At 42.6% G+C, this 26,865-nt stretch overlaps 1 protein-coding gene across 1 annotated transcript in view; it reads left to right on the plus strand.

The window, feature by feature from the left end:
• The window catches only part of LOC106577616 (Kv channel-interacting protein 4), a 210,419-nt gene that overhangs the window by 174,343 nt on the left and 9,211 nt on the right, over positions 1-26,865 (plus strand). Inside the window, exon 2 of the mRNA XM_014155831.2 lies at positions 1,527-1,651. Within this exon, the coding sequence (XP_014011306.1) occupies positions 1,527-1,651 (125 nt within the window). The remainder of the gene's footprint in view (positions 1-1,526; positions 1,652-26,865) is intronic.

Here is a 26,865-nt window from a genome sequence, read left to right on the forward strand (position 1 = left end):
GTGTGGTGCCAACACGCTCAGTGCTCTGGACAGACTCACCATGGCCTTTGTGTGTGATTGACTTGACAGTGTGAATGAAAGTGTGAGGGATGGCAGGATTTGATTATAGCAATCTGAGGATGACGAGCACCTTGTCATTAGCATAATAAACCTGATCACAAGATACTATATTCTTTTGGAGTGGGAGCATAGGGTTTTCACCAACATCAAAGGCAAACTCTGAAATTGGCAGCATATGAGCTATGAGAGTGTCTTCCCTATCCTATTGATGCTTGTAGACACACACATACACACCAGCTCTTCGGCAGGTTAAACCAATACAGACTAGAGACGTAGCATTTTGGCCACCGTCCACAAGACTCCTCTCAGGGCTAATGAGGGGTGGCGAGACGCTGGCATACCTCAGGTGAGTGTGTGCGAGAGAGACTTTTCAATTGCTCGGCTCTGAGGACAACCACTGGCATTGACAGGCCCGAGACGGCGGCTGCCATCATTACAGGCCCATTAAAGCGCCTCTCCGAGTTCAACGGCCCCCATCTCGAGGAGGCTCCCTGCCAGAGGGCCCTTGTTCCTGGGTTTCGATAACGCTAATTACCTCTGCTGTGATATTTCAGTGAGGAGAGATCGGGACACCGCCAAGCGTTTGGGGGTTTTGTAATGGAGGGACCAAGCAAGGATGTGAAAAGATCTTCCTCGATTGGTTGGCTTTGGAAGTGTGCTTGAAGCTTAACCTTAAGGCTAATGTCAAATAACATCAAATTGTAGGGAACATCATGTGGGTATGGCTAAACTGACAATGAACGTACACTACTAGCCTATATTCTACCCCTCCTGAGAATGTGTGGCTGAGATTCACCTGGCTGTAGGCCTTTAAGACATTACAGTGGCTTTTGCGTGATTGGCATTTCAATGGGATAGCATTAGCAACATGGGTGATAAATGATCATATTAGATAACAGCGACAGGTGGGCTGGTTCCAATACTTATTCGTATCCTCATTTGCTCCTCCCATAATAATCAAACATTTCAAAGTGGCTATAGACTCCTTTGGCTCACGATGGTGGAGAGTTGATTCGGAGCAGCCATTTTAAAGAACCTGCTTTTATGCTGGAATGGTAATGGTATGCTATCCCTAGAATTATATAACAATATAGCCTGTGAAGTAACTGGTTTCACAATAGTTGCAGTGCTGTGCTTACTTAAGGATCCAGAATTAGCATGTTTAGAATGTGTTTGACATTCATATTAACTCCATTAACCTTGCTGCTTTAACACAAACTAGCATATGGTAGAGCACTATTGTTTCGTATAATGCTTTGTTTAACCTGGCTAGTGTAAACTACACTGCTAATCTCTGTTCTTAGAGGGCGAGTCAGTGCTGTGAGATCTTTGTGGGCTCTAGAACACCGTGTAGCACTGCAAAACTTACTGAATAGGACAGGACACACTTTTCTTTTATGGGTGAAATGCAGCCAATTGTGTTGAATTGTTCTGAATGAGTCAGATTCCTTCTTCCTCCTCTCCAGACAGCGTGGAAGATGAGTTGGAGCTGTCGGCCGTCCGCCATCGCCCCGAGGGTCTGGAGAAACTGGAGGCTTTGACCCGCTTCAACCGCAAGGAGCTGCAGATCCTCTACCGAGGCTTCAAGAACGTAAGTGGCCCAGTTTCACCACGCATCCAAAGCCATTGAAAGAACGTGCATTGGCTTTTTTGTATCTCCGCTAAGGTCCTCCTCCATCCAGTCGAATTTGTGTCTCCATTCTCCATCCTTAGCTATTTATTTATTTTTTCCTACTATGGCCAGGTGTGTAGATGTTTAGTCTACTCGTGTTTTTCCTTTCTAAATATGACGTAGCAGTCAGACGTCTTTGTCCTGTCGTGTCCCTTGTATATATCTTTTTACATCTTTTTCTTCGCATATCTTTAAAAAATATTTTCCTAAACCTCAACTTCAAAATACTCTCCTGCAAACCACCTCACCCAATCTGGCGTGGATCTGTATTTTTTTTTTCTAAAGTATTTCTATTTACTTCGGATCTGGAATCCCTCAACTGAAGCTAGCCAGCTAACTACCTACCAGCTATCAGTCAGCAAACCATTGCTAGCGGTCATCAGCTAACCTTTAGCTCGGAAAGCTCTCTCCAGTTCGAACAACTTGACTCAAACCAGAACATATATTTTTTTTCTCCATATCCCCGGATTCCCACCGCAAACTCTGAACATTTTCATCTGGATCTTCGCAACTAGCTAACCGCAATCCTGGGTGACTACTCCTGGCTAGCGTTTCCATCTCGGAGCAAGCACCAATTAGCCTGAAGCTAGCCCGGCCAGGGCTCCTGTGCTACCACCGAAGCCAACTCCTGGGCAACAATATCCGGTTCCCTTCTACTGCCAGTACGGGGCACGGAACCCCGCGGATCCTCTACGACTGGAATACCGACATAATCTGCCTGAGGATTCCAACAGGCCCCTCAGGCGCGACGTCCGCTGAAGGCCCATTCTGCTAACCGCAACCTGCTAGCTACCTAGAGCTACTTGGAACCCTACTAACCCTACTAATTCGTATCGACGCCACCGCACGAAGAGGCAAAAACAGACTTACCCCCATCGTGACGTCCCCCAAAGGCTAACTGCTAGCTTACCTGCCCCGGTCTGCTAACTGCTTGCTTGCTAACCCAGTCTGCTAACTGCTAGCTTGCCAGCCCCGGTCTACTAACTGCTAGCTTGTTTAGCCCCGGCCTACTAACTGTTAGCTTGTTAGCAACGGCATGCTAACTGTCTGAATCGCCGTGTCCCCAGTCACCCCAACCACTCACTGGACCCATATGTTCACTTGGCTACGCATGCCTCTCTCTAATATCAATATGCCTCGTCCATTACTGTCCTGGTTAGTGATTACTGTCTTATTTCACTGTAGAGCCTCTAGCCCTGCTCAATATGCCTTAACCAACCATGTTGTTCCACCTCCTACATATGCGATGACATCACCTGGTTTAAACGTCTCTAGAGACTATATCTCTCTCATCATTACTCAATGCCTAGGTTTACCTCCAATGTACTCACATCCTACCTTACCTTTGTCTGTACACTATGCCTTGAATCTATGCTATCGTGCCCAGAAACCTGCTCCGTTTACTCTCTGTTCCGAATGTGCTAGACGGCCAGTTCATATAGCCTTTAGCCGTACCCTTATCCTACTTCTCCTCTGTTCCTCTGGTGATGTGGAGGTTAATCCAGGTCCTGCAGTGCCTAGCTCCACTCCCACTCCCCAGGTGCTCTCATTTGTTGACTTCTGTAACCGTAAAAGCCTTGGTTTCATGCATGTTAACATTAGAAGCCTACTCCCTAAGTTTGTTTTACTCTGCCAACCCAGATGTCTTAGCCGTGTCTGAATCCTGGCTTAGGAAAACCACCAAAAACCCTGAAATCTCCATTGCTAACTATAACATTTTCCGCCAAGATAGAACTGCCAAAGGGGGCGGTGTTGCAATCTACTGCAAAGATAGCCTGCAGAGTTCTGTATTACTATCCAAGTCTGTACCCAAACAATTCGAGCGTCTACTTATAAAAAGTCACCTTTCCAGAAACAAGTCTCTCACTGTTGCCGCTTGCTATAGAGCTCCCTCTGCCCCCAGCTGTACCCTCGATACCATAGGTGAATTGATTGCCCCCATCTATCTTCTGAGCTCGTGCTACTAGGTGACCTAAACTGGGACATGCTTAACACCCCGACCATCCTACAATCTAAGCTTGATGCCCTCAATCTCACACAAATGATCAATGAACCTACCAGGTACAACCCCAAAGCCGTAAACATGGGCACCCTCATAGATGTCATCCTAACTAACTCGCCCTCCAAATACACCTCTGCTGTTTTCAATCAAGTTCTCAGCGATCACTGCCTCATTGCCTGCATCCATATTGATTCTGCGACCAAACGACCACCCCTCATCAATGTCAAACGCTCGATAAAAAACACTTTCTAATCGACCTGGCCCGGGTATCCTGGAATGACATTGACCTCATCCCGTCAGTAGATGATGCCTGGCTATTCTTTAAAAGTGCCTTCCTCACCATCTTAAATAAGCATGCCCCATTCAATTTTTTTTAACTAGGAATAGATTTAGTCCTTGGTTCACTCCAGACCGGTCTGCACTTGACCAGCACAAAAACATCCTGTGGCATTAGCATCGAATAGCCCCCGTGATATGCACCTTTTCAAGGAAGTTAGGAACACATATACATAGGCAGTTAGGAAAGCTAAGGCTAGCTTTTTCAAACAGAAATTTGCATCCTGTAGTACTAACTCAAAAATGTTCTGGGACACTGTAAAGTCCATGGAGATTAAGAGCACCTCCTCCCAGCTGCCGACTGCTGAGGCTAGGAAACACTGTCACTACGGATAAATCCACTATAATTGAGAATTTAAATAAGCATTTCTCTACGGCTGGCCATGCTTTTTACCTGGCTAACACTACCCTGGTCAACTGCCAGGCACCCTCCACACCAACCCGCCAATGCCCCCACCATTTCTCCCATTACCCAAATCCAGATAGCTGATGTTCAGAAAGAGCTGCAAAATCTGGACCCCTACAAATCGGCCGGGCTAGACAATCTGGACCCTCTCTTTCTAAAATGATCTGCCGAAATTGTTGCAACCCCTATTACTAGCCTGTTCAACCTCTCTTTCATATCGTTTGAGATTCCCAAAGATTGGAAAGCTGCCGCAGTCACCCCCCTCTTCAAAGGGGGTGACACTCTAGACCCAAACTGCTACAGACCTATATCTATCCCCTGTCTTTCTAAGGTCTTCAAAAACCAAGTTAACAAACAGATTAGCGACCATTTCAAATCTCACCGTACCTTCTCCGCTATGCAATTTGGTTTCCGAGCTGGTCATGGGTGCACCTCAGCCACGCTCAAGGTCCTAAACGACATCATAACCGCCATCGATAAGAGACATTACTGTGCAGCCGTATTCATCGACCTGGCCAAGGCTTTCGACTCTGTCAATCACCACATTCTTATTGGCAGATTCGACAGCCTTGTTTTCACAAATGATTGCCTCGCCTGGTTTACCAACTACTTCTCTGATAGAGTTCAGTGTGTCAAATCGGAGGGCCTGTTGTCCGGACCTCTGGCAGTCTATGGGGGTGCCACAGGGTTCAACTCTCGGGCCAACTCTCTTCTCTGTATACATCAATGATGTTTCTCTTGCTGCTGGTGATTCTCTGATACATCTCTACGCAGACGACAACATTTTGTATACTTCTGGCCCCTCTTTGGACACTGTGTTAACTAACCTCCAGACGAGTTTCAATGCCACACAACTCTCCTTCCGTGGCCTCCAACTGCTCTTAAACGCAAGTAAAACTAAATGCATGCTATTCAATCGATCACTGTCCGCACCTGCTCGCCCGTCCAGCATCACTACTCGGCTCCGACTTAGAATACGTGGACAACTACAAATACCTAGGTGTCTGGTTAGACTGTAAACTCTCCTTCCAGACTCACATTAAGCATCTCCAATCCAAAATTAAATCTAGAATCGGCTTCCTATATCGCAACAAAGCATCCTTCACTCATGCTGCCAAACATACCCTCGTAAAACTGACCATCCTACCGATCCTCGACTTCAGTGATGTCATCTATAAAATAGCCTCCAACACTCTACTCAACAAACTGGATGCAGTCTATCACAGTGCCATCCGTTTTGTCACCAAAGCCCCATACACTACCCACCATGGCCCTCGCTTCATACTCGTCGCCAAACCCACTGGCTACAGGTTATCTACAAGTCTCTGCTAGGTAAATCCCCGCCTTATCTCAGCTCACTGGTCACCATAGCAGCACCCACTCGTAGCACGTGCTCCAGCAGGTATATCTCACTGGTCACCCCCAAAGCCAATTCCTCCTTTGGTCATCTTTCCTTCCAGTTCTCTGCTGCCAATGACTGGAACGAACTGCAAAAATCTCTGAAGCTGGAGACTCATATCTCCCTCACTAGCTTTAAGCACCAGCTGTCAGAGCAGCTCACAGATCACTGCACCTGTACATAGCCCATCTGTAAACAGCCCATCTATCTACCTACCTCATCCGCATACTGTATTTATCTTGCTCCTTTGCACCCCAGAATCACTACTTGCACATTCATCTTCTGCACATCTACCATTCCAGTGTTTAATTGCTATATTGTAATTACTTCGCCACCATGGCCTATTTATTGCCTTAACTCCCTTATCCTACCTCATTTGCACTCTCTGTATATAGACTTTTTGTTTTCTTTTGTTCTACTGTATTATTGACTATGTTTTGTTTATTCCATGTGTAACTCTGTGTTGTTGTATGTGTCAAATTGCTATGCTTTATCTTGGCCAGGTCACAGTTGCAAATGGGAACTTGTTCTCAACTAGCCTACCTGGTTAATTTACATTTACGTCATTTAGCAGACGCTCTTATCCAGAGCGACTTACAAATTGGTGCATTCACCTTATGATATCCAGTGGAACAACCACTTTACATCTATATGGTTAAATAAAGGTGAAATAAATAAAAAATGACCTGCCTTATTGAGCTCTTGTTAGTGCAGGGGGAAACTTTTTTTTAACTTGTCCCCTGACCTTGGGTTCATGGCATTTCAACTCTGTCTAAGGAATTGTAGGGGGGGCATTGAAAGTATTCAATAGGTTTAATGGACCAACATTTTTTTATGTGTGATCTTCTGTCAAATGGCACAAGTGTAATCACAGTTGGAAGATGTCTCACTCGAATATATTCTGGAGTACTCAAGGAACAATTAGGTCATACCTAGAATATATTCCATTCTAGTTTATGACTAACGTACAATCAGGTCACACAAAGATCCTTAGAGAGGTACATATACAATCGAAATCGTCACCTCTGTTGTGAACTGTAATGAGATGACCCAGAATCAGTGGTGGTTCTAGACCATTTCAACTGGGGGGGCCAAGCTGGGGCCAGGTGTACTGTTAGAGGGGCCAGTTACATTAGACGTTATTGTTGTCATATCGTTTTCTTCACTGCATTGCAGGCATTAGCAGGCAAAAGACCATGTTCATAATCATCATCGTTGCCACTGTCTACTAACGGATGTAAAAAAAGAACGACAGCAAAAATTTGTTATGTAAAAATAATTTCATACTCCACATTTAGGGGGGCCACAAGGGGGTCCAAAATTGTTGTCACAGGGGCACTGGGCCCCCCCCAGAACCGCTAGTGCCCAGAATGAATCTGACCCAAATTGTCTGGTGACAAATGGAAGAGGGGAGCCACGGCCTATGATACCTGCATCCTGAGTGGCCCTGGCCCCAATGGACCCTAACCCGAGACCCTTGGAGCCACGGAGGTAAACACTATCCATTAGCCCTTCACCACAGAAGACTGTAAATAGGGGTTGATAAGTGGTCTAATGAGTGAGGTGGCTGTTAATTGACACCCTGTAATCTCCCTGACTCCTTTCCCCAATGAGATCTCCCATCAAAAGGTTTTTTAGAACCCTTCCACTTTCCTACCTCAAGAGCTTTTTGTTTTATCTCCTCTTTAACCAAGACCAGGGTTTTTAAGGTAGGCTCAGCGATATGACATAGATGCAGAAAGTTAACAGTATAGTGGCTACATTTCGGCAACAACTAAGGCTGTTGAAGCGCGAGGCTCAACTTCTCCGCTGGTGTGGTGCCGTGACTACCACTCTGTAACAGCGTGAAGGGCACCCGTGCACATGCGCTGATACTGTGTGAGAGAATGTCTTGCATCTCGCTCATTTCAATATCTGCTGTGCTGCTCATGGCAACTGCATTTTGCTGAGTACCTTTTAAGGTGGCTTTTGGTCTTGCATGTTCAATAATAGTGGCCTCTCTCAGCAGAAGCTAGACCCATCACTCTAAAGTCGGGCAGCTACTATAGTTGGGCACCTTTCCAATAAGGACAGTGTGTCACACTTGGAAAACTCACAGACGTTTATTTGCTTGTGTCCATTAACGAGGCTATAACTCTAACTTCTTAACTGCATTAAATATCGTTGAGGAAATCGATGCCTTTGCAGTCTGAATGGAGAATGTTTTATGTAGGTATAGGTCCACGGGAGATACGAGTGTTTAGCCATCTGTATATTTGCCCTTGGGCCGATAAGATGAAACGCCATCAGCCGGCCTTTGGGCTAGTCAAATACCTGATCTATGGTCACACTAACCCAGTGACAAGGGCAGAATGAAGGCAATATTTAAAACTAGCCAGACAAATGTAGTCTAGCATAGTCTCCATTACGAGCAATTTGGGTCTGTGTCTCAGACTTGGGTGCGAATCAAATGGCTCCAGGATGAGCGTCCACGGGTGGTAGAATATCGTATTTTTGAATGCCAGACTCCTGGTAATTGCAACCTAGATGTCATCACGTCTGATCTACTCTTCGGGCTGCTCAGGAATTCAGAGCCAGGGCATCGGCATGGGGCAGAAGATTGCCATCTCAGATTGTGACACTTTCAATTCCATCAGTGGAGATGCCGCTGCTCAAACCTCTGTCAATAACCTTATTTTCCCCATGCATTTTCTTCCCGATCTTTCCGGGATGAGTCATTGGAACGAATTTCACATGCGGCTGGTTTTTGCATTCCACAAATTACAGTTATGATTTTGTTGTCATGGATGAGTTCATCTCACAAGCTTATCAAATTAATACAGATACATTGAGTCACCTCGGACCCGTTCAAGTTGTGAATGTGAATGCTGCTGACTATGTACAAGTAACTGCCAAAATAAAGAAAACACCAACATAAAGTGTCTTAATAGGGCGTTGGGTCACCATGAGCTGCCAGAACGCGCCTTGGCATAGCTTCTACAAGTGTCTGGAACTATAGATGTGACACCATTCTTCCACAAGAAATTCCATAATTTGGTGTTTTGTTGATAGTGGTTGAAAAAGCTGTCTCGAGTGCCGCTCCAGATTCTCCCTACTATGGCGAGGTGTTTGTTGAAGTTCAATTGGGTTCAGATCTGGTGACTGAGACACACACACACACACTCTTTAAACCCCTATGCTCCTTTGAGACCCCTCTTTCAAGGTCAGTGAGCTCTCTTCTAGCCGTGGTAGCCAACATAATGGGCTACTGGGCATTTCTGCACTGTATAAAGGAAAGAGGTAGGATGTATTTTGGTTTGGAACCCAGCCATTCTTCATTACTTTCACATTTAGTCGCTATGTACTATTAGTGTTGACATCTGTAATCTCCCAACAGTCCCTGGGGTTTCAAGGATAGCGTGAACACACTGCATTTCCACTCTGCAAGACTCCATACAGTAGGCTGTATGGAGTCATTCGGAAAGTATTCAGACCCCTGGACTTTTTCCACATTTTGTTACGGTAGTCTTATTCTAAAATGGATTAAATAAAAATAAAAATCCTCAATCTACAAACAATACCCCACAAGTTTTTAGAAGTGTTTGCGCATAAAAAAATACCTTATTGACTTAAGTATTCAGACCCTTTGCTATGAGACTTGAAATTGAGCTCAGCTGCATCCTGTTTCCATTGATCATCCTTGAAATGTTTCTACAAATTGATTGGAGTCCACCTGTGGTAAATTCAATTGATTGGACATGATTTGAAACACACATACCTGTCTATATAAGGTCCCACAGTTCACAGTGCATGTCAGAGCAAAAACCAAGCCATGAGGTCGAAGAAATTGTCCGTAGAGCTCCAAGACCGGATTGTATTGAGGCACAGATCTGGGGAAGGGTACCAAAAAATGTCTGCAGCATTGAAGATCCCCAAGAACACAGTGGTCTCCATCATTCTTAAATGGAAGAAGTTTGGAACCACCACGACTCTTCCTAGAGCTGGCCGCCCAGCCAAACTGAGCAATCGGGGGAGAAGGGCCTTCGTCAGGGAGGTGACCAAGAACCAGATGGTCAGTCTGACAGAGCTCTAGAGTTCCTCTGTGGAGACGGGAGAACCGTCTAGAAGGACAACCATCTCAGCAGCACTCCACCGATCAGGCCTTTATGGTAGAGTGGCCAGACGGAAGCCACTAGTCAGTAAAAGGCACATGACAGCCCGCTTGGAGTTTGCCAACAGGAACCTCAAGGCTCTCAGACCATGAGAAACAAGATTCTCTGGTCTGATGAAACCAAGTTTGAACTCTTTGGCCTGAATGCCAAGCATTACGTCTGGAGGAAACCTGGCACCAACCCTATGGTGAAGCATGGTCGTGGCAGCATCATGCTGTGGGGATGTTTTTCAGCTGCAGGGACTGGGAGACGAGGGAAAGGTGAATGGAGCAAAGTACAGAGAGATCCTTGATGAAAACCTGCTCCAGAGCGCTCAGGACCCCAGACTGTGTCGAAGGTTCACCTTGCATCAGGTCAATGACCCTAAGCACACAGCCAAGACAACACAGAGGTGGCTTTGAGACAAGTCTCTGAATGTTCTTGATTGGCCCAGCCAGAGCCAGGACTTGAACCCGATCAAACATCTCTGGGGAGAGCTGAAATTAGCTGTGCAGTGACACTTCCCATCCAACCTGACAGGGCATGAGAGGATCTGCAGACACGAATGGTAGAAACTCCCCAAATACAGGTGTGCAATGCTTATAGGGTCATACCCAAGTAGACTCGAGGCTGTACTCGCTGCCAAAGGTGCTTCGCCAAAGGTCCTTCAACAAAGTACTGAGTAAAGGGTCTGAATACTTCCAGTTGAAGTCAGTAGTTTACATACACCTTAGCCAAATATATTTAAACTCAGTTTTCACAATTCCTGACATTTAATCCTAGTAAAAATTCCCTGTCTTAGGTCAGGTAGGATCACCACTTTATTTTAAGAATGTGAAATGTCTGAATAATAGTAGAGAGAATTATTTATTTCAGCTTTTATTTATTTCATCACATTCCCAGTGGGTCAGAAATGTACATACACTCAATTAGTATTTGGTAGCATTGCCTTCAAATTGTTTAACTTGGATCAAATGTTTTGGGTAGACTTCCACAAGCTTCCCACAATAAGTTGAGTGAATTTTGGCCCATTCCATCTGACAGAGCTGGTGTAACGGAGTCAGGTTTGTAGGCCTACTTGCTCGCACACGCTTTTTCAGTTCTGCCCACACATTTTCTAGAGGATTGAGGTCAGGGCTTTGTCATGGCCACTCCAATACCTTGACTTTGTTGCCCTTAAGCCATTTTGCCACGACTTTGGAAGTATGCTTGGGGTCATTGTTCATTTGGAAGACCCATTTGCGACCAAGCTTTAACTTCCTGACTGATGTCTTGAAATATTGCTTCAAAATATCCACATCATTTTCCTGCCTCATGATGCCATCTATTTTGTGAAGAACACCAGTCCCTCCTGCAGCAAAGCACCCCCACAACATGATGCTGCCACTCCCATGCTTCACGGTTGGGATGGTGTTCTTCCGCTTGCAAGTGTCCCCCATTTTTTCCCAAACATAACGATGGTCATTATGGCCAAACAGTTCTATTTTTGTTTCATCAAACCAGAGGACATTTCTCCAAAAAGTACGATCTTTGTCCCCATATGCAGTTGCAAACCGTAGTCTGGCTTTTTTTATGGCGGTTTTGGAGCAGTGGCTTCTTCCTTGCTGAGCGGCCTTTCAGGTTATGCCGATATAGGACTCGTTTTACTGTGGCTATAGATACTTTTGTACCCGTTTCCTCCAGCATCTTCACAAGGTCCTTTGTTGTTGTTCTGGGATTGATTTGCATATTCCGCACCAAAGTACGTTCATCTCTAGGAGACAGAACGCGTCTCCTTCCTGATCGGTATGACGGCTGCGTGGTCCCATGGTGTTTATACTTGCGTACTATTGTTTGTACAGATGAACGTGGTACCTTCAGGCGTTTATAAATTGCTCACAAGGATGAACCAGAATTTTTTTTCTGAGATCTTGGCTGATTTCTTTTGATTTTCCCATGATGTCAAGCAAAGAGGCACTGAGTTTGAAGGTAGGCCTTGAAATACATCCACAGGTACACCTCCAATTGACTCCAATGATGTCAATTAGCCTATCAGAATCTTCTAAAGCCTTCACATCATTTTCTGGAGTTTTGTAAACTTGTAAACTTCTGACCCACTGGAATTGTGATACATTGAAATAAACAATATTTAAAACTAGCCAGACAAATGTAGTCTGGCACAGTCTCCATTACGAACAATTTGGCTCTGTGTCTTTGACGTCTCAGACTTGGGTGCGAATCAAATGGCTCCAGGGTGAGCGGCCACAGGTGGTAGAATATCCCCTTTGTGAACGCCAGACTCCTGGTAATTGCCACCTAGATGTCATCACGTCTGATCTACTCTTCGGGCTGCTCAGGAATTCAGAGCCAGAGCAAGGGGCAGAAGATTGCTATCTCAGATTGTGACACTTTCAATTCCGTCAGTGGAGATGCCACTGTTCAAACCTCTGTCAATAACCTTATTTTACACATACATTTTCTTCCCGACCTTGCCGGGATAAGTCATTGGAAGGAATTTCACATGCGGCTGGTTTTTGCATTCCTCAAATTACAATTATGATTTTGTTCTCATGGATGAGTTAATTTCACAAGCTTATAAAATGAATACAGATGCATTGAGTCACCTCGGACCCGTTCAAACTGTGACTGGGAATGCTGCTGACTATGTACAGGTAACTGCCAAAATAAAGAAAACACCAACATAAAGTGTCTTAGTAGGGGGTTGGGTCACCATCAGCCACCAGAACAGCTTCAATGCACATTGGCATAGATTCTACAAGTGTCTGGAACTCAAGATGCGACACCATTCTTCCACAAGAAATTGCATGTTTTGTTGATGGTGGTTGAAAACGCTGTTTCGGGGCACCGCTCAAGATTCTCCCTACTCAAAACAAATTTTATTGGTCACATACACGTGGTTAGCAGATGTTATTGCAAGTGTATCAAAATGCATGTGCATCTAGTTCCAACAGTGCCGCAATATCTAACATGTCATCTAACAATTCCACAACAACTACCTAATACACACACATCTAAGTAAAGGAATGGAATAAGAATGTATACATATAAATATATGGATGAGCAATGACAGCAACAGCAAAATGACAATGGCAATGACATAGGCAAAATGAAATAGATGGTATAAAATACAGTATATACATATGAGATGAGTAATGCAAGATATGTAAACATTATTAAAGTGGCCAATGTTTTCAAGTCTGTATGTAGGCATCAGCATCTCTGTGTTAGTGATGGCTGTTTAACAGTCTGATGGCCTTGAGATATACGCTGTTTTTCAGTCTCTGGGTCCCAGCTTTGATGCACCTGTACTGACCTCGCCTTCTGGATGGTAGCGGAGTGAACAGGCAGTGGCTCGGATGGTTATTGTCCTTGATGATCATTTTGGGCTTCCTGTGACATTGGGTGCTGTAGGTGTCCTGAAAGGCAGGTAGTTTGCCCCCGGTGATGCGCTGTGCAGACCGCACCACCCTCTGGAGAGCCTTGCGGTTGTGAGCGGTGCAGTTGCCATACCAGGTGGTGATACAGCCCGACAGGATGCTTTCAATTGTGCATCTGTAAAAGTTTGTGAGGGTTTTAGGTGACAAGCCAAACAGGATGCACCTGAGCTCAATTTCGAGTCTCATTGCAAAGGGTCTGAATACTTATGTAAATAAGGTATCTGTTTTTTTATTTTTAACAAGCAAACATTTCTAAAAACTTGTCATTGTGGGGTATTGTTTGTAGGTTGAGGATATTTTATTTCATCCATTTTAGAATAAGGCTAACTTAACAAAATGTGGAAAAAGTCTAGGGGTCTGAATACTTTCCGAATGCATTGTATGAAGTCTTGCAGAGTGGAAATGCAGTGTTGCGCCGCCTTCACCACACTGTCTGTGTGGGTGGACCATTTCAGTTTGTCCGTGATGTATACGCCTCGTGCCTGAGCCGTTGAATTGCGACTACACTTTTTCTCTATACTGACATTTCACTTGTTTGATTGCCTTGCAGAGGGAATAACTACACTGTTTGTCACCTTTCCATAGTTAAATGCGGTGGTTCGTGCTTTCAGTTCTTACTATGGCGAGGTGTGTGTTGATAGTTCAATTGGGTTGAGATCTGGTGACTGAGACACACACACTCTTTAAACTCCCTATGCTCCTTTGAGAGCCCTCTTTCATGGTCAGTGAGATCTCTTCTAGCCGTGGTATCCAAAATAATTGGCAACTGGGGATTTTTGCATTGTATAAAGGAAAGGAGGAGGACCTTATTTGGTTTGGAACCCAGCCATTCTTCATTACTTTCATATTTAGTCGCTATGTACTATTAGCGTTGATATCTGTAATCTCCCAACAGTCCCTGTGGTTTCAAGGATGGTGTGAACACACTGCATTTCCACTCTGCAAGACTTACAAACATACAGTATTTTGACTAGCAGAAAATAGAGGTTTAAATAAGGGAAACGGTATAATATCTCAACGTACTGTAACCATTCTCAGTGTAATTCCTCCATTGCCTCATGCAGCGTGAACAAAAAGTGTGTGGGGGGGGGTGTGACAAGAACACAAACGTTTTAATTAGCAGTAGCTTTGCAGAACAACAAAGGCTTCAAAGAAACATTGTCTATGTTGAACTTTGTGTCTGTACAGCAGAAACCTTGATTTGTTTAGGTATAAAAGGAATAGGTTTGAAGTTGATTCAGCTCTCTAGTACTCTCTCTGTTGTACATCTCTCAAAATGTGGGGTAACAAAATTATATAATGTGTGGGAAGGTTTGGTTTTGCATTTGATAGAAACATGTTTGTAATCACTGTGCTGTGTCCACAATAATGACCATGGCCTCAGAGATGACCTGTGGTACAGTATCATGACCATGCAAAACCCTAATTGAAATTGCACTTTCATTGAATGGCATTTTCAAATTACCAAATATCTGAGGTACATTAGAATTACTGTAATATCCATGACTATGCATTTGTAAAATATGCTGTATTTATTACAGTGACAGCCTGAAAGTGTGATCAAGAATTTCCACCACAGTACTTTCAAAGCCAGGAATAGATCATGCTTACGTACAGTATAATCAGTGTTTACCTAGTACCTTCTATCACAAGTAAGACAATCCACAGAGAGGTCAGAGGTTAACCCCACAACACCCTTCACAGCTCCCTTACACTTCACTTTTCACTGAATCATGTCACGAAACAGCCAAAATAAAAACCTGTGACCGACTTAGTTCAAACTTTGTTTCCTAGCCTGCTTTTCAGTTAAAGTGAGGGACTTCTTGACCTAAGCTACTCCTGACAGGATATTAAAATGGGTTTATTAAAGAACAAAGAAGAAGCAGCAAGGGACACAGTGTAGCAAACATCTGAGAATCAAAGTCTGAAATACAAGTGTCCCCATGAGATTTCCCCAGAAGATATGTCCCCGGGAGAGAAATGAACTCGACCTCACCTCCTGAAATGTAATAGGGTAATGTCCTACTCCGTTGCAAAACGCTGATCTTTATAGATTTGAAATAAAAACTTAAAGATGGAAGAAGAGCGAAAAGTGAAGTTGGCAGTTTTTTGCAGGTTCTTGAGCCTAGCTTTTTGATGGAATCGATAGAAAATATTTTAGTTGTCTCTTTCAGCAGGCTTGCCCACTTGACCTGTCTTCGCTTATACAAACCCTCTGCTCTAAATGTATCTCTTAACCATTTTAGATGTATGTTCGCCATGAAAAGCAACACATGCAACAAAGTGTGGCATGTTGTGTGACCTGAAGTAAAGATGTTATTGTTCGGGTGCTTAAATTTGGGTCAATTGGCTGGATTCCAAACCGAAAACTTCCTACATTCTCCCTGTCCTTGTTGACTTGTCGTCATCACGTTGGATTGACTGGATACATTAAGCAATGTTATTGAATCGCATATATACTTTCACCTATATGGTCTCCTCAAATGTGCTGGGGCAAGTTACTGCACTGTATAAAGGGCAGAGGTAGGACGTTTTTTGGTTTGGAACAAATTCTTCATTACTTTCACATTTAGTCACTATGTCCAATTAGTGTTGACATCTAATGTCCCAACAGTTCCTGGGTTTTTGAGGATAGTGTGAACAAACTGTATTTCCACTCTATTTTGACTAGCAGACAATAGAGGTGAACTAAGGGAAGTGGTTTAATGTCTCAACATACTGTAACCCTTCTGAGTGTAATTACTCGATATGGCCTCATGCAGCGTGAACAAGAGGTGGGGGGGTTGACAAGAACACAAAACATAATTTTAATTAGCAGTACTGTAGCTTTGCAGAACAACAAAGGCTCCAAGATAAATATTGTCTACGTCAAACTTTGTCTGTAGAGCAGAAACCTTTTTGTTTAGGTACAAAGCTCTCTAGTACATCTGTGTGTGGTAACAAATGTATCTAATGTGTGGGAAGGTTTGGTTTTGCATTTGATAGAAACAAATATGTTTCTGTCACACCTTTTTTTGAGTATCCCATGGCCTATTAAGAGTGCCATAATACATGGGAGCTATAATCAACGATCTAAACACAAACTCATGTGCCACACAGCTGATCGAATGCCTGCTGGTGTTGATGTGATTTGCCACTTGACAAGTCGATGCAGCCCTTAAAGTCTGAGGGTGCCACCTACCAGCCTTGTTTATGTAGTTGGCCCTCACCCACACAATTACCACCCTTCGCTGTCTCCCTTAGATTTTATACAGTTTTGCATGCATGGGTGAGTTCTATAAATGTTCTAAGTGACCTGTTGTGGCCAATTTATATTTTGTTTGTGCCAACTTTGTTGTGTTCACGTCAGGTTCTTTCAGTTTATGACACGTTCATTTAGTTTGTCAAGTTAATTTTATTTCTATCCAATTTCTTATTGTTTTGGGGTATTGCACCTCATGGCCACCGTAGCAATGACCGGTGCTACCTCAGTATTCATAACGATAAAATAACTGTGGATTTTCAAACAAATCAATTCTAAGAGCTTTAACAAGCAAGTTATTGTGTTTCATTTGAAAACAGCATAACATTTTGTAAAGAAGAATGTGTCTTAATCCAGGAGGGGATTGTCTCTGCAGCTATTACTAAGAAGCTTGATCTTGCTAGTTTAGATAACATTAGCAACTCAGCTTGGCACATCTTAGATAGTTAACTTACTAATTAGTAATGAATTTCATACAAGTGTAACTTGATCACCTCACTTAAGTTGCGCTGCAGGAGTGACTCATTTTATGAAGCTCCCATTTTGCATGTTGTGCTTCTTTGTAAACAAACACACATGACTGGCTAAAACCGCTGTTTTGGGAAATGAGGGGTGGCGAGTACCGGTAAGCTTCATATTGAAAAAGTTTCATAATGAAAAATCTAACGGGAGAAATGATGAACGCGATCTATTTTATATATTACCTAGTGCATAAGTTTACTTATAAATACCTGCAGTCAAGTACTAATATTCAAAGCCCAAAAAACGTCACTTACCAGAATGCTAACAAAATGCTAACAAGTACTAAGGAATCGTCATAGAGAATGCTAACGTAATGCTAATGAGCACATTGAGAACAATTTGTAGTTTCTGACCTAATCAATGAAGTAACTTAAAAACGCGACACAGTTTGTTACACGCACAAAACAAATATTAGCCTGCAAGGGTCTTGATCCAGGAGGGGATTCTGTGCTGTTACTAAGCAAATGCTTGATTTTGGAAGAAGCCCACCACTTAACAAGATAGCTAACTAGGTACTATATTAGCAAAGTATTTAGCACATTTTAGACACTTCACTTAATAGTTCTAAGATATCTAGCTGGCAAACATTTAGTTGTGAATTCCATACTGTAATTAGATCACCTGTAGTATGCTGCACGACAGTAAGTGAGTCACAAGGCTCCAGTGTCGCTGTGTGTTTGTAAACAAACATCACGTGACTGGAAGCTACATAATAATGTGACAGGTGAAATGCTACATAATAATGTGACAGGTGAAATGAAGAATGCAATGTTCTTTAGCTTCTTATGTATGGCACAAGTTGACTACAGGTATTTACATAAAAAGTAGCTACAAATATTCACATTTTCAAGTTAACGTTTTTGATTTGATTTTATTTGGATCTCTTTTAGTCCCCATTTGGACTAATCTTCCAAGAGTCCTTAAACATTAAAATACAATTTATATACGAACACATTTTCACATATAACACACTATTACAAACATACATAATATACTAACATAATGAACCAAATAAATACTCAATCTAAAAAATATTGATTGTTCATCTACTGTAATCCCACAACACTTCTGTGTATTATATTTAAATTGTTTTAAAATAATGTTTAAATTTATATATTGAAAGGTTTCTGGTTTGCTCAGTTAATTTATTCAATTTATTTATTGCTCTAAATTGAAATGTTCTTTTGCCTGTTTCTCTTTTCTGTCTGGATAACACATAGATGGTGGACAATCTATTCCTAGTATTTACGGAATGTCTGTCTCTTACCAACTGATTACCGTTGTGAATAGAACTTGGCCATTTTAAATGATGTATATTACGAAATAAAATAAGAATGTTTTTTTCAATTATTTTGTCAATTGATGACCAACCAAGAACATTGCGCATGACTGCAACAGAAGAACCATATCTCCACCGTAAAACAATCCTTGCTGCTTTGTTCTGTGCAATCTGCAGCCTCCTAACTTCACTTGATGATGCATTTCCCCAGACCACAGAAGAGTAGTTCACCTGACTCTCAATTAATGCTTGTGTTATTTGCTTAAGAATTTTTCCTGGTAAATATTTAGCTATCCTTCTGATTATGCATGCTGTTTTCATATTTTTATTTTTTTACATAGATTAGTTATTTGAGGCGACCATGATAAGCAGTTGTCTAGCTGCACTCCCAATAGTTTGGTTTCTGCCACTTCTTCAATTTGTACTCCTCCCATACTTAATTGTATCTCATGCTGTTTTGGCCTTTTCCTAGTGTTTAAAACAAGTTTGTTCTGGCAAACCCACTCCCTGATATTCTCCAAATCTCCTTGTAAGCTGTACCTGTTGAACCGATTGTCTTGCTGCATAAATTGTAGTATCATCTGCAAACATAGTAGCTTGAGTTTCAGCTAAGGCATAGGGAAGGTCGTTGGTATATATTAAATAAAGAAGTGGCCCAAGGCAGCTGCCCTGCGGTATTCCACAGTTTAATACATGAGGGGAAGAAAATGAACCATTGATATAGGTGGACTGTTTCCTGTCAGTTAGATATGACTGTACCCAATTCAATGCTACCTCCTTAAAACCATAATGCATTAATTTTGTCAAAATTATTTCATGATCCACTAAATCAAATGCTGCACTGAAATCTAAAAATAATACACCCACAAACTTGCCATTATCCATAGCATTGAGCCACTAGTCAGTCATGTCAACCAATGCAGTGGTAGTGGAATGGTTTTTGCGATAAGCATGCTGATTGGCTGTAATCAGATCATTATTTTCCATGTACTCCCGTATTTGTGTACTCACAATACCCTCCAATATCTTACTGAGTGTAGGGAGTAGACTAATTGGTCGACTATTGGCAGGAGTAATGGGTTCTTTGCAGTCTTTCGGAATAGGACACAGTTTCGCATGCTTCCATACATTTGCAAACATCCCCTTTTCCAGTGACCAATTAAATATGTATCTCAGTGGAACTGCAATCTGGGGAGCAGCACAGCGAAGCAAAAAATTGTCCAAAAGATCATAACCTGTAGATTTCCCATCAGGTAATGACTTCAATAGGTTTAACACCTCCTCCACTGACACCGTTTGCAGACTAAAAGAGCAGATCTTGTTGCTCATAATATGATCATCAATCCATTTGACAATAGCTTGTTTGGAAGAATGTATGTTTACATTGTTGCTCAGTAAATTAATTTTCTTTGTAAAAAAATCTGCTAAATGATTGGCAATATCAACTGGTTTTGTTATTATTCTCCCGTCAACCTCCACACGAGTTGGGCATGATGAGATAGATGTACCAAGTAAGCCCTTAACTGTGTTCCATACCTTTTTAGAATAATTTTTACAATCAATAAAAGCATTGTTGTAAAATAACTTTTTTTTCTTTCGATTAAATTTAACTGCATAATTACGCAATGTTCTATAATTCTATTCATCAATTTCTAATTTTGACTTGGCTTTGAGAAAAAGCCTCACCCAGATCATCATCAATCCATGGAGATGGACAAGCACCAACTGTACTCTTTCTTATAGGGCATGATGGTCCATTACCTCAGTGAGCAAATCAATAAAACATTCTGTAGCGTGATTTAAATCATTCTCTACATAAATCAGCTCCCAGGGTACAGCAGCCAAATCATTTTGAAATAGCGCATGATTAAATGTTTTAAAATTTCTCTTGACCACAATCCTAGGGGGTTTCTTTGGAACCTTGGTGTTCATGGTTATGGTCACAATATTATGGTCTGTCCAGCCCACTGGCATTGATCTGGCTTTTAAGCATTGCAATGGTATATTACAGAAAACCAGATCAATGCATGTGTTTGAACGATGACCCAACTTAATTGATGATCTAGTAGTATCATTAACCATTTGTTTCAAACCACAGTTCTTGGCATATCTCATCAATTTTGTTCTATTCGAATTATTGTGATCCTTCCAATTTATATTAAAATCACCCAAGATAAATACATCTCTGTTGCTATCTGTGGCCTGGTCAAACCCAGTACATAAGTCATCCAAATAGGACACCTTAGAGCTAGGAGGTCTATACACAGATCCCACCAATATGGCTGCCTGGTGAGGCAGATGTACCTGAGCCCATAGTGCCTCTACTTGACATACATTAAGGTCATCCCTCCTCTTAAAAGGTATATGATTCTGAATGTACAGTGCTACACCCACACCATTCCTGTCCCTTCTAAGTAGACTATATCCATGAATGTTAATTTGCCCATCATTTACAGATGCATCTATATGCGTTTCGGTCAAAGCCAAAATATGAATATTACTTATGTTGACCAAGTTAAAGACCTCATGTATTTTGTTAGGAAGGCTACATACATCAACCTGAGCTATATGCAACTCTTTCCTTATCAAGTGAAGATCAATAGAGCATGTATTCGTTATAGTTGAAGTTGTCATGATACACTACAACACACAAACTCAAATTTGAACATTAAATTAAAATAGCCAGGGAGTTACTCTAGAGTCCCGATACAATTGCCCGTTGATATAAAGTTTATCCATCACCATGGAGACTCGTTGATTCAGGCAACGTTTTTCCTTCATGATGGGATATAGTTTTTTTCTCCTTTCATTGATCTCGGTGGGGAAGTGATCATTCATTCCAAGATCAGTGTTTCTGAGTTCTCTGCCCATGTTCTTCGTCATTTCCTTTTGCTTAAATTTGTCAAAACATGCAATAATAGCCCGTGGCCTATTTCCAGAGGCCTTACCTATTCTATGGAGACTGGAGAAAGTGACATTATGCACAACATCAGTGGGCAGTTTTAGTTGAGTTGACATAAAGTCTCGGACTGTGTCCTCACAGCCTCTGCTGTTGTCATTCTCCGGTATCCCTGAAAATATTAGATTGTCCCGCATTGATCGACACTGTACATCAAGCAAGGTTTCTTTAAGTTGTTTGTTCTCCCTTTCTACCACCTCCACCTTGCTATGAATAGAGTCTACAGTATCTTTCAGCACCGTGTTCTCTTTCCTTAGATCATCAATCTGACGTTGGCTGAATTCTAGACTAGCACATAATGCATTGATGTCCTCTCGTAATATATCCAAGATATCAAGTTTGGCAAGCCTTTCATTGATGGATTTTAACAAGTCAACATCCATATCAGTAAACCTCTCCCCACTCGCCCTCTTACTAGGGGATGGTTTGGTTCCATCGTTGATACCCATTGGCCAACCTGGTTTTGGTTTGTTTTGTTGATTGGGTTGGTTGTCCTTAACAATGCTTGAGTCCTCCGAAGCCAGCGACATGTTTCTAAGAGTTCGTAAGTATCTCTCGTCAATGAATCGTTCAAGCTCTTCAATGGATTCTGAATCATCCAGCGTGTTTACAGGCAGAGTTAAACCCACAAACAAATTGTTCAGCCGCAACTGCGGGGCCTAGCGACTGCTAGATGCTATGTTGATGTAACATGCCACTGTGTATGTTTTCCTCCAAGCATTCCAGCTCTAAAAACGTCTATTCATTGACCTATTATGAGAACATAAGTGGAAAAAATACCCCCAAAAAATGCAGGAAATAGAAAAGGAAATGAGTTACAGTATTTTTGACAGTATTGAAAAACCTTGCTGTGGCTTTTTCCAAATACCTCACTATAGGGTATATATGGTATACCGCTAAAGCCTAGTCTATCCTATATCTGAGATAAATAAACTCAGCAAAAAAAGAAACGTCCCTTTTTCAGGACCCTGTATTTCAACGATAATTCGTAAAAATCCAAATAACTTCACAGATCTTCATTTTAACGGGTTTAAACAAGGTTGCCCATGCTTGTTCAATGAACCATAAACAATTCATGAACATGCACCTGTGGAACGGTCGTTAATAAGACACTAACAGCTTACAGACGGTAGGCAATTAAGGTCACAGCTATGAAAACTTAGGACACGAAAGAGGCCTTTCTACTGACTCTGAAAAACACCAAAAGAAAGATGCCCAGGGTCCCTGCTCATCTGCGTGAGCGTGCTTTAGGCATGCTGCAAGGAGGCATGAGGGCTGCAGATGTGACCAGGGCAATAAATTGCAATGTCTGTACTGTGAGAGGCCTAAGACAGCGCTACAGGGAGACAGGACGGACAGCAGATCATCCTCGTAGTGGCAGAGCACGTGTAACAAAACCTGCACAGGATCGGTACATCCTAACCTCACACCTGCGGGACAGGTACAGGAGTTACACCAGGAACGCACAATCTCTCCATCAGTGCTCAGACTGTCCGCAATAGGCTGAGAGAAGCTCATCCTGACATGACCCTCCAGCATGGCAATGCCACCAGCCATACTGCCCGTTCTGTGCATGATTTCCTGCAAGGAATGTCAGTGTTCTGCCAGCGAAGAGTCCAGATCTCAATCCCATTGAGCACGTCTGGGACCTGTTGGATCGGAGGGTGATGGCTAAGGCCACTCCCCCCAGAAATGTCCGGGAACTTGCAGGTGCCTTGGTGGAAGAGTGGGGTAACATCTCACAGCAAGAACTGGCAAATCTGGTGCAGTCCATGAGGAGGAGATGCACTGCAGTACTTAATGCAGTTGGTGGCAACACCAGATACTGACTGTTACTTTTGAATTTGACCCCCCTGTTCAGGGACACATTATTCAATTTCTGTTAGTCACATGTCTGTGGAACTGTTCAGTTTGTCTGTTGTTGAATCTTGTTATGTTCTTACAAATATTTACACATGTTAAGTTTGCTGGAAATAAACACAGTTGACAGTGAGAGGACGTTTCATTTTTTGCTGAGATATATATTCACACACACACACACACACAAAAAGAATCAGGAACTTATGAATATATTTTTTAACACATACTGTATTTAACCCCTTTTTTAGGCACTAAACTTCTTCCATATATACTTCCATTCACTTGTTTAACTGGTACCGGGCTACCTTCGGACTAGTCTTGTAAAACAACCAACATATACAGTTGAAGTCGGAAGTTTACATACACTTAGGTTAGAGTCATTAAAACTTGTTTTTCAACCACTCCACAAATTTCTTGTTAACAAACTATAGTTTTGGCAAGTCGGTTAGGCCATCTACTTTAAATGAGTTTAAATGTATTTGGCTAAGGTGTATGTAAACTTCCGACTTCAACTGTACGTGTTCGAGAGTCATCTTTCCATAGAGGTGTCATTAGTGTGTAGCCCGATCTGTTCGGATGCTACAGTCAGAAGTTGGCAGATTGGCGGGACCGACTTCAGACGAGTCCCGTAACGCTTGTGGGGGTCGTAGAGCAAAACGTAGAACACCATCGTATTCATCATCGTTCGGACGCTTTTTTTATGGGATTTCCGTGGGGGTGCCGACATCGACTCTAGGGGTTAAAGACATATGACATCTTGAACTGGGAATCCATTCATGTCCTTTAGATTACGAAATGAGACACAAGCAATATATTTACATTATCAGAATGATATTTTGTATGTGTAAATAAAATATTGATATTCTAGTTCTGTCTTCTTGTACAGAGACGAGATAAAAGTTCAATTGTATGCTGCTGCTCATTGTTTACAGACGAGAACGAAAGGTAACAATTATTCATGTCAAGCATTGATCTCTTTAAAAGGTATCCTTGGTGGATATCTACACAGAAATTGAGCACAGTTTTTCTAGCTTGTAAGAAACAAAAGCTAGATTGCCTTGACAATAGCTCCAGAGGTTAGGCCTTTATGATAATATAATTGTACAGATTTCCATTGTGCTGACAAGGGCAGATACATGTATAGCTCTGGACTTGAGGAAGACGCCCTCTGCACATTTGATAAGAGGCCCCACAAACCCTATTTTCTTCTCAAAATGACTTCACCATTTTAAAAAACCCTTTCATATCCCTATTTCCTTTTGGCGATTGTGGACTGTACACACTTTTCTCCACACTTTTGGTTGATAATGGCCAGCCTAATGCATCTGATATACTGTAGTTCTGTGCTGTTAGGTGAAAACCGCTCCCCACTGAATGCCAGAGTATTTGCCTGAAACACATTTCCTAATGGGTTCCACTCATGAACGCCTCTTACTGTTTTATGGTTTAATTGTACCCATCTCACTGTTTTGACTGGCTAAGTGGTATCTGGTTGAAGCTCTTCACAGTTCCATGGGAAGGTTTTGGAAATAAATCCCCTTAGCCCTCTAGTTGTTTTTTTTATTTATTTTACCTTTATTTAACTAGTCAAGTCAGTTAAGAACAAATTCTTATTTACAATGACGGCCTACCCCGGCCAATTGTCTGTAGAACCAGGGTCTGTAGTGACGCCTCTAGCACTGAGTCCTATTATCAGTAAATCAAGAAAAGTATACTGAACAAAAATATAAACAACGTGCAACAATTTCAAAGATTTTACTGAGTTATTTCTGCGTCAGTAAGACACGTGAGGCCCAACTTTTATCAGCACGTCTCCTTCGCCACTAGGGGCGATAAAGACCACTGTTACTCAACCCACAACTAAACATACAAGGCCCTCCCTCGTCCCCCCTTTGGCAAATCAGATCATGTCTCTATACTCTTGTTTCCAGGAAGTACCCGCGACCCGATCTGTAGAGAAATGGTCCTTCCGAGTCAGACGCTATGTTGCAGGGCTGCTTTGCTAGCGCTGACTGGAATCTGATTCTGGACTCTGCGGATAGCATCGACTAGCTAACCACCTCCGTCTTGGGCTTCATCAAGAAATGCATCGCCGACATTGTCCCCCTACAAGCCCTGTATTAACATAGAGGTACGCCCTAAGCTAAAGGATAGAGTTACTGCACACAGGGCTTTCGCAGCCAAATCCGAGGGTTTGGCTAAGGACACGACCGTGTACAAGAAGTCCTACCTTGGCAGAGCCATCAAACAGGCAAAACGACAATATAGAAACAAGGGGAAATCCTATTACACCGGCTCCGAAGCATGTGGCAGGGGCTACAGACCAATACAAATTATAAAGGTAGACCTAGCTGTGATCTATGAAACAATGCTGTCTCCCAGACGAACTCAATGCATTTTATGCACGCTTTAAAACAACACCCAGCCAGGCTTGAGGGCCCCCTGCCATCCCAGAGGACTGATGTGACGTGAGTAAGATTTTTAATCTGGTCAACACTCGCGAGGCCATGGGACCAGACGGTATTCCAGGGCGCTTTCTCAGAGCATGTGCAGACCAGCAGCGCATGCACTTCCCGGTCATTGTAAACCTCTCCTTGTCCCAGTCTGTAATCCCCAATCTCAAGCTGACCACCACCATTCCTGTTCCTAAGAACTGTAAGGCTACCTGCAACAATGACTATCGCCCCATAGTACTAACATCTGTAATCATGAAGTGCTTTGAAAGGCTGGTCATGGAACACATCACCTCAATCATCCCAGACACCCACACCAATTTGCATACCACCCCAACAGATCTACACTGCCCTCTCCCACCTGAACAAGAGGAATACCTATGAGAGAAGGCCGTTTATCGACTACAGCTAAGTGTTCAACACCATAGTGCCCTACCAAGTTTCTCACCAAGCTCTGGACCCTGGGATTGAACACCACCCTCCAACTAAAATGATCATTGATTAGATTTATTACACCACTGTCCATTGATTTCTATTAACATTTATCCTGGAACTGGTCACACTTACTCCTGTTCACATGTGTATATATTACCATTAATATGTATATAATCCTACTACTAGTCACCCCCTTTTTTTCCCAGGTAAATTGACTGGAACACATTCACAGCAACAACCTGGGGAATAGTTACAGGGATGAATGAGCCAATTGTAAGCTGGGGATGATTAAGTGATGGTGTTAGGGCCAGATTAGGAATTTAGCCAGGACACTGGGGTTAACACCTCCTACTCTTACATTAAGTGTCATCAGATTTTTAGTGGCCGCAGAGAGTCAGGACACCCATTTAACGTTCCACTCAAAAGACGGCACCCTACACAGGGCAATGTCCCCAATCACTGCCCTCGTGAATTGGGAAATGGTGCCTCCTACAGGCCCTCGAACACCACTTCCTGCAGCATCTGGTCTCCCATCCAGTGACCAACCCTGCTTAGCTTCAGAAGCAAGCCAGCAGTGGGATGCAGGGTGGTATGCTACTGTTTACGTGTATGTCCTACTACCAGTCACTTTTTACGTATAAACCCAACTCAACCACTCCAGTACCCCTGCACAT

Source organism: Salmo salar, chromosome ssa18, assembly GCF_905237065.1.
Source record: "Salmo salar chromosome ssa18, Ssal_v3.1, whole genome shotgun sequence".
Lineage (NCBI taxonomy): Eukaryota > Metazoa > Chordata > Actinopteri > Salmoniformes > Salmonidae > Salmo > Salmo salar.